This window comes from Antrostomus carolinensis, unplaced genomic scaffold, assembly GCF_000700745.2.
Source record: "Antrostomus carolinensis isolate BGI_N321 unplaced genomic scaffold, ASM70074v2 scaffold23207, whole genome shotgun sequence".
NCBI classification, from domain to species: Eukaryota; Metazoa; Chordata; class Aves; order Caprimulgiformes; family Caprimulgidae; genus Antrostomus; species Antrostomus carolinensis.
In genome coordinates this window covers 9,150-18,519 of record NW_010325651.1, presented here as the reverse complement: position 1 = coordinate 18,519, position 9,370 = coordinate 9,150, and the positions used below count along the sequence as shown (strand labels likewise).

Below are 9,370 nucleotides of genomic sequence, written 5' to 3'. Positions count from 1 at the left end.
GGAACAGTGTTGAAGTCCTCTCCAAGAGGATGGACTGTGTTCTTGGCCAGCATTACTCTGGGGGAGGCCACTTATGGGATTGTACATCTTCCAGAACCAAATACCCTTGAGTAGCAGCTGGCTTTCAACCCTCACTCTGGTCATCTAAAACTTGAACAATTGTGTAAAGCTTGCATGCAGTTAACTTAAGCCAGGTAACTTTCAGCTGTGGGCCTGTGTTAGCTGGAAGAAGCAGGCAGATCGAGTGTGAAGAAAACTACAGATGGGTGTTGAAAGAACACTCCCAAAGATTTTCTAGTGCAGTTTGCTTCTCTGTGTTATGTGAATGCCAATAGTCATCCCCAAAACTAAGTGTATGCACTTTCAATCTAGTTGAACTCTCTTCTGTGGAGAGTTACTATTTTTACACACATTTACTTTCCCCAGAAACAGACACTTCTACGATTTGAGGTATCTTGGAAATGCACAAATGCATAATTATCATACCTCAAATAAGCAGATGATAAAATTTAGTGAAGGATCACCAAAAATGATGATGAGCAAGTTGCCATACCCATCTTCAGTAAGAGCTCCTAGAATTTCTTAGAGGGCTAGTCCAGTGCAATACAGTCTGTTCATGTGTGTAAGTCCCTGCATAGGGCTGCTGAGAGTGCTCAGTAGTATGATTTGTCTTTTCATTACAGAGGAAAAAAAAAACCCAGCAAAAACCACCTGCTGTGATCACTATATTGTGCATGGCATGAAATCTAGGCTTTAAGAACTAGGGAACACTAGAGAAGTCAGGTAATGCTAAAGCTAGAAATTTATTACTTCCTGAGCAGCTTTCCCATAAAAAGTGAAGTCTGAAGGACCATAAATATAATCAATTTTATTAAATAATAAAAGTACATCAAATATTTGTATTTTATCCAATTAAAAAGCCCCAGTCAAACAGAAAGCTAATCACAGTTCCATCATTTGCTGCTAAATCAGAGGTGGGTATTGCTTACCCTGGCACTGTGACAAACAGTAATAACCTGAATGTGATACAACTCTGCTGTAACTCTGTTGGAAAATAAGCTTTAAAAGTTCTGTTTGTTAGAAAACTGGAAAGATGTAAATAGATTTAACCTACTTCTCACAATTTATTTTCAGTGGTACATGTTGTGGCTTTTTTACATTTTGTTTTCACCCATAATGCTATCTGGAACTCTGTCTTATGACATCCCAAGGAAGTTGTGGTTACCCCCTCCCTGGAAGTGTTTAAGGCCAGGCTGGATGAGGCTTTGAGCAACCTGGTCTAGTGGAAGGTGTCCCTGCTGATAGCAGGGGGGTTGGAACTGGGTGTGCTTTAAGGTCTCTTCCAACCCAAACCAGCCTGTGATTCCATGATTCTGTGATTCTATGATCTATTCTTCTTCCCCTATAGAGCAAGGTGTGTGGCTTAATTTTCTCTTGCGGAACAATTTTTTTTTTCTTTTTTTTTTTCTTTTTTTTCTTTTTTTTTTTTTTGCCAGGCAGGAAAGAGCAAGATCAACAAAGATTTAGTTTGTTTTCTCCCTCTTTACACAAAATGGAACATTTTCAAGACTATGGTGAAAGCCTTGGAAGTTCCATTTTGCATTTCTGGTCAGCTTTTGAGTTACATGGAAGTTATGTAAGGAAATTAATAGCAGATTAATTGAATTTGCATAAAGATGCCAAGATGAATGTTGTTTGACTCCACATTTTAGGAATTCACCCCATGACTTGTAGAGAATTAAGTAACTTTCAGTCGACTCTTTGAGGAGAATCTAGTTGAATACCATTGAATCTAGAACACCACTTGCATTTCCAAAGGTGATGTACAAAGTGTCAGTCTTCTGAACTTTGATTTCATTTATCCCTCTTTCCTAACCAAAATAGCCAACATTCCCAAAACTGGACCTTCTTTAAGGGAGTACTTTCTTAGTGTTTTAGAGTTCATTGATAGTGTCTTACTAAATTGTAAATGTGACATAGCTTAATGTATTGTACGTAAGGGTATAATAATTATAGTGTGGTTTTTGAAGGTAAAACTTATCTGCCCTTTGTGCATTTCCTTAGTTTTTCATGTTTCATTTTGTGACAATTCTAGATAACAAGAAATCATTACATTGAAGAGAACTAGAGCTATGAATGCATTTTTTAAAAATAAAATTTTAGTGTGGAAAATATGCTCAATTATGTTTTATTGGCACATAAATCAGCAATTGTACCACCAAAGTGTGCATGCTCATTATTGCACATTAACACAAAAATCCTCATATACCGTCTCCTTTTTTCCTCAAATTTCCTGGGAAAACCTTTTGGTTATAGTTTCATAATATTAGTGTTATCAAGAACTATAATTTTTTTTAACTTAAAAAAATAATTTTCAGACTCCACTATGTGATGGGTATCAACTAAAGTCTGTCCCATTAAGCTCATCCATTTTCACTGTACATGCGTTCAGCAGTATTTACAAATTGCACGTGGAGTACGTTGACAGAGGGAGCGTTGCCCTTCTAGTGCAGTTTGCGATGGCGATACCTGCCTGCTTTTTCTTTTGCTGCATTGGCGCAGGCATTGTGCTTATTTTGTTGTAAGTGGTTCCAGTATTTGATCAGTTCACTAGGTTGGAACTGATGGGAGGTAATTAGGTGGCTATATTTACAGCTGGAGTAAGAAACTCGCCAGTGATTGAAGACAAACTCATTGGGTGGAGGCGTAGGGTCAATTCGCAGCTTGGCAAGACAAATCCCCACGTATACATCCTCTAAATGTAAACGTCTGATGCTTAAGGAGACTTTAAATATTTTTTCTGCTAAATCTCCAGAAAAAACATAACCAGTTCCAGAGCAGAATACAGGATAACGTTCACTTGGATACAAATCAGGTGGCATATACCACTTGCTATCCTTGTTCCTGTTAGGTGCATAACCTCTCATTAAATAACCTGTAAAATACTTGTGCCTTGGAGGAAGCTCCGGTTTCAGAAGCTTGTGTATTAAATATTCAGTATTGACAAACATATCACTGTCAGTTTTCATAACGTATGGAACACCTGGACAGTAAGATGCAACCCAGTTCATTCCCATCAGAGTTTTAATGGTTAAATTATAGTAGGTGTCTAAGTATTCTTGTTGAATGATGTCGTGATACTGTCTGCTTTCCTCTAGTATGGTACGCTGGAGGTATCCATTTATCTTGATGCTTAACCCCAGCAAAAAAATACGAACAATTTGGATGCCAGGTGTCAGGCTTTCATTACCCCAGGTTTGTCGAATAGCTTGTCTCGCTTCCACCTGGCCTGGCTCTGCAGCTATGAGCAATATTAGAAAAGGGGTCTTCTCCTGACACTTCTCAGGCTCATTGATGATGTATTTGAAATGATACGAAGTTGGATGCCCAGAACCTTTCTCATTGTAAATACTCCCATTGGCACTGAGTGTATTTTCCAAACCAGTTACTCCTTGCGGTGACAGGTCCGTGTTGTTGGGGTTGGTGACAGTTTGAGGCCTGAGCGTCTGAGGTATGGTGTCTTTCCACACGTTCCGTAGAGAGCTGTGGTTTGTCTCACTTTTTGTAGATCGAAATCCTCGTATAGTGTAAGCCATGGGATTTTCTCTGAATCCAGCCCTGCCTGGCAGCCAGTCATGATGATTAAAGAACAGAAACATAGCAAAAAGGAATACGAGAGAGATCAGGCCGATGAGATGGGTGCGAAACAGGGACCTTTTGGTATTCCAGGTCATCTTTGCAAAGCAGCAGTGTCGTCTTCTCCACTGAAGCATGTTGTACGAATCCAATGATGGGATATGAGACAGTGGCCAAGCAAAATGCTTTTCCAATCGTTTTTGAATCCACTGCTATTCTTTGGTATTCATTTTCTTTTGTTCATGTCGAGTAATTGTCTGCAAATGGCTCACTCTGCAAAGATTTTAAAAAAAGAACATCAGAAGCCTTTAATTTTACACACTCATATTATAAAAAGTTATGATGAGAAAGTAGTTATAAACATAAAATTGAGGGTTTCGTTGTTCGGGGGTTTTTTTAAGAAAAACCAGCCCATGATAATATAAACAAGTTTTGATTTTTATGCTAAAAGCCAGTCTTGTTTTACGACTAAGGTTGAATTGATTTGTTAGCTTTTAAAAATGCTCTTTTCATGATAAAAATTTTGACAAACAGCCTGGGTACCAAAGATAAAATGGAAAAAAAATAATTTATCATGTTAGCAGAAGAAGTGTGAAGTAGACATAAATAGCTCCGTGTATACTGATGGTGAAATCCTTCTACAGTGTTTGAGGAGGACTGAATGAAAAGGCCTTGATACCAGATGGAAGGTTTATTGGCATTAATTAAAATTGATTTGACATGCAGAGGCTAGTACGGCTCACAGTTTAAAAACCCTTTTTGTAAAATGGTCATGTATTGGTGGTGGGACAGACGGCAAAGGTTGATTATGGCAGAGTTGTGTTAGTCACAGTACACTGCTTGGCGTGTTTCCACCGGCCCCGTCTGTGTTCAGAAAGTCAATGAGAAGATGCACCTGTCAAAATTAATTTTCAGGGTCCAGTAACCTCACTGCACAGCCCTCAGATGGTAACGCAGGATAACATTTGGGGTCACCTTTCAGGAACCTTTAACCTTCTACTCCGCAATGAAGGAAAATATTGAATGGAACACTTGGCTGTTGCGCCAGGCTCACGGGCAGTTCATGAAAAATTAAGCTGTTGATTTTTAGTAGGCAGAGATCTGAGGTAAATGTTCCTATTAACTGGAAGTAAAATTGCACAGCGCTAAGTTTCTGGCAAACTACCTGATGAACATGATTATTTTTTTTTCCCTCCCTCTATAAATTTATATGTAACAACTATAGTTCTGGTATCACAGAGAAATTTCAAGCATTGTTACCAGCAGCTGTACCTGTGTGTGCCAAAGTAGTATGTGCTTCATTTTCTCTTAAATTTTTTTCATATTCAAGAACAGAGTCAATATGGCAGCTTCATGATGGTGCATATTAAAAGCTGATCACATCATCTCGTAAATGAACCTTTCACTGCACAGTAGCAATTCGTTTGTGATTTTCAATTTGCTCTAATTTATTTCTGGGCCCTAGGGTTTTGTATAGGAAAAAGGATGACAGTTGAACAAGAGTCCACAGGAAATGCTGTTTCTAATAGAAATGTGTAATTTATTAATTGCTTTGCTATCTTCTGAAACCAATATTTGGATTAATTTCTGCATTTAAAAACTAAGTGACATGTTATATGGGAAATTACAGGATTTTACACTGTAAGGAAGTAATTTAAGATGAGATGGCAGTTGAATATCATTAAATTGTCTGCATGTGACAACATTTAATCTACCTGGTTCATGTAAGGGAAAACTTGTATTTCAAAAGGGTAGGGAGAGACCTATAACTAAGCTGTGTTTTAATTACTGTGTGTCAGTTTCTGTATAAACAAGGTGTCTCGGGAGGTGCCTCCTTCCCAGTATGGTAGCAGCGGTTGGGAGCTGTCTCTCTGGCCAGACTCCACTAGGAGGAGCGAGTGAGTGGGGATTGTACCTGCTCTGGAACTGTGTGAACGGGTCTAAGAGGCGGCACTGCTCCTTCATTCTCTTTCTGAAATAGAAAACTATTTGCCTAGTGATCTATTAAGTTCTTCCCTGTCATTGTATTGTTACACAGCATTCATGAGTTTTGTTCTCAACCTTACTGAAACTATTTCTGATATTATTTTTTTTTCCCCTCCCCTTAACTGCTTGGGTCTGCTGCCACTTACCAGAGACTGATCTACCTTTCTAAGAATTATTTTCCACTCTACAGCCCTTAAACATGCATGTCTAAAGTATGTAGCTTGAGAATTAACCTGAAATTCCACACTACTCTTTTTATGCTACTTATAACTCAGACATTATCCTTACGTAAAAGAAAATAAGCCCTAAATGTAGAAGACTTATGCTTATCTGACCACTTGCACCTGCTTTTGCATGCTTAGAAAATAAAAGCCTGCCCTCAAAACTAATACTTCTCATTTCTCTGCAGTGTGCAGTGAGTTTTAAATGAGCACTCAGCTATTTGGGAAGAATATCTCTGCATAAGCAAACATAAATGTCACTTCAAAGGATACTGTAGATCTCAGTGAAATTAGTTGTTTGATACCAGTTTGGAGGGCAACACTGGGAATATTTGATTAATTGTCATTCCATTGCATATGTATGCAGTTTAGGAAGAAAGTGAAAAGCAGAATTTCAGGAATGTGGAGAAGCAGCTAGAATGCAAATTAATTTTGTCACACTGAATTGTTCCACTTCTAAAACTACAGTCGTTAGAAGCTAATCCTTCAGCAGGTCTGCAGTGCATTACTAGTCTGTGTTTAATTTTTAATTGAGATGTTGTTTTGTTGTGCACCTACTTTCACATGGCAATAGGCGAAAGTGAGAATCTTAAGTTTTGTAAATATTTATATAAGCTGAAAGCTGTTTTCAGGTGCTGTCTTTCCATGATGCCCTGAGAAAGTGTCCCAGAAGAGGCAGTTGTAATGGTTGAAGTTTGTTGGTTTTTTTGTTTTTTTTTCTTTAGCCTGCATGCTCATTTTGTGCTCATTAAAATAAGTTTTACAGCGAGGGTTGGAACTAGAATCATAAGAGATTCAAAGTGTGTCATTTTTCACATATTTCCTTGATTTTTCAAAGTGAGAGTTTCCTAGAAAATTTTCAGTCCCTGCTTTTTAAAAAGGCATCGTATGGATAGGGGAGGACCCACATCTGTGTCTGAGCTTCATAAAACTATTGACTGAAAAAAAATAACTTTGTGTCTCATTTTCTTTGTAATACAGGTGTAAAACATTTCAAAATATAGAGTGGGTATTAAGCATTTGAAATACAGCAATAGCAGATGCTCCATTAAAAAATACTCTGTGCTAGGATGCATTGTTTAAAAATAATGTAAGCAGCTATCAGTGTGTATTAAACCCACCATCAAATAGTATCATAAAAGTATTATTTTTCTCTCACTTTTTGATTAAACAGAGCATTACTGCTTTTGCCCTAATATTTAAAATTTAATTTCACAGAAGGCTTATGAACAGGCACCAACCATTGGCAGTAGGTAAAAAACCTAAGTATAGCAAAAGGTCTCTACACAATCACCTTGTCCTCTCAAAGTGTCTTGTCGCATGGAGCTCTGCATTTTGAAGATAGGATTTATAATAGTTCTCCTTCATTTTGGGCACTTGACTGTGCAGTCACTGATGCATTATCAAATGCCAAATATACAAACTGTGAATGCCTCTTGAATTCTTGTTTGTGGTCTGTGCTCTGATGGTGTTTCGGTTCCTTCTACTTTCAGTTCTGCTCTATAATTATAGCTTTGCAGATTGAAGCATTTGACTTCCTATTCACACGTCCTGGATTTTCATATTTTGATTAGCTGTGTGGGCAAACTCTTTAATTAGAGGGAAGAGTTCAAAAAGCAGCCTGAGTCAGTATTCCGATAAACTGCAGCAGCGGCTGCATATTAGGCCTCACTTAATGTGCCCGAGTTCACTTACAAACTGCATTAATCTTTTGCACAAAACAGTTCTTGGGATGAGGTTTGTGCAGGTTTTTAAATGTCAGACACAAAAGTCGCACTGCTAGCTAGGCATGCTTCTCCAGGACTATTTCATGAGGGTAGAATTTTTTGTTTTAAAAGTTCTGGAAAGTGACTTTACCTTTGAAATGTCTTGGAAGTGATCTGAAACCAGTGACTGTTGTATGCTGCATCCTTAGGTATGTGAATTCTTCCCAGTTGCAGTTGTTTTGTTGCATGTTAGCATTGCCTCAGGCAAATAAAGCACATTTATATTGACATTTAATGATTTATTATAGCTTATTGGTAGATTCTGTAGATAAGCACTTCAATTCTCTGGTGTATTAAATTGCTATAGATTTAGGTCTTAAATTTGTATTGCAAATATTCATCTTGTTTGTTTGCCACTAGTGAAGAAGTACTTAAATTTCAACAATAAAATGAAATGAATGGCAATTAGATGGAATGTCAGTTTACAATAAAATTTAAACAATCATTGTTTTCATATTAAACAGAAATTGTAATGATGGCATGAGATAAGTTATGTGCTCACCATTATGAATGTATAGTGTTTGAAGGTTTCCTTTTGGGATGTCAGGGGAGCCTGATGTTGCTTGTAAAATGTGGTGCCTGATTGCACTGCTGATGGCTTAAATCATGTCCAATCTTTTGCACACTCCCGGTTTCTGCTTGGCTGCTGTTAGCCTGCTGACATTTTGCTTGTGTTTTGGCGGGGAAAAAGCAAGTGTAAAAAGGTCTGAAGGTACTTTTAAGATAATGTAATTTGACTGTGTGGTCTGTTTTGATGGTTCAGTGCACTCAGGGTGTCACATCATGACCATTTTACCAGTGCTTTAAGATTACTTCAGATAAGGATTAATTCTGACCTAGTTTGAGAGGATTTCTAACTGTTTTTTCTATATTGGAAGGGTTTGAGATTTTAATTTCTCAGTTAAGAGCAGTAGCTACATTATCCCTTTAATCCCTCCTCTCTAGCCTCCCCAACCTTGTGCAGACTGTAAGCAGTGCATTTAGTAAGTGTAAGGTAGTGACATTGTGCTGTGGGAGAGGAAAACCAGCTAGAATTCTTTCTCCCCGTTCAGAGATGTGTCATCTCAGGGCTCTGCAAATTAGGAGCGATCATTATCTGTAATGGCTGAAAAGATAACAGACAATCGAATGAATATCACACACAAGGGTTTGACATACCTTCCTTGGTCAGGCCATTTGTGGCTGGAGGATTATACCCACAGAAAATAGTTTTGGCACGCCATCACTTCAGCAAAAAAGATGCTCTCGAACATGCGCACATCCCCCACAGTCTGCTTCCTGCGATCGCTTTTCACGGTATCCAATCTGTCCATCTGCCTGCTGGTTGCTGTGTTACCTTCCTTGCTCATAAGTGTTGTCCTTGTCTTGGGGCTTTTTGTTCATCCTTCAAACAAAAGGACAGTAGTTCTCGTTTCTCTTCTGATCGGGGCTGTCTGGCATTCGCAGCCGCCGTATTGGAGCTTTTACATCTGGTGTTTCCCTTGTCGGACAATGCAGTGCTGTGTTCTCTGCTCCTCAGTATCCATATTCCTAATGGAAACGTTAGCAGGGAGTGCTGGTGCGTAGTGGTTCAGTTGCCTTCAGTAATAGGATTTCCCTCTATTCCTTCCTTCATTGTTGCTAGGCAGTGATAGAAATGGTTTTGAGCTGTTTTAACCGAGGCTTCTGGGCTATAAAATCCATTCCGTAGTTCTTCAGCTGCTGCACAGGCAGGCAGCAGTTTAAATGTGGGCTTTGACAGATGCTGTCTTCTGACAGAGC

General features: G+C 38.5%; 1 protein-coding gene across 1 annotated transcript; it reads right to left on the bottom strand.

Moving 5' to 3' along the window:
• Positions 1-2,368: 2,368 nt before the first annotated feature.
• B3GALT2 (beta-1,3-galactosyltransferase 2) lies at positions 2,369-8,994 on the bottom strand. Its single transcript, XM_010171314.1, has 2 exons — positions 8,768-8,994; positions 2,369-3,907 (listed from the first exon to the last, which is right to left on the bottom strand). Exon 2 carries the CDS (start codon positions 3,771-3,773, stop codon positions 2,505-2,507), a length of 1,269 nt encoding a protein of 422 aa, XP_010169616.1. The 5' UTR covers positions 3,774-3,907; positions 8,768-8,994; the 3' UTR covers positions 2,369-2,504.
• Positions 8,995-9,370: the final 376 nt, after the last annotated feature.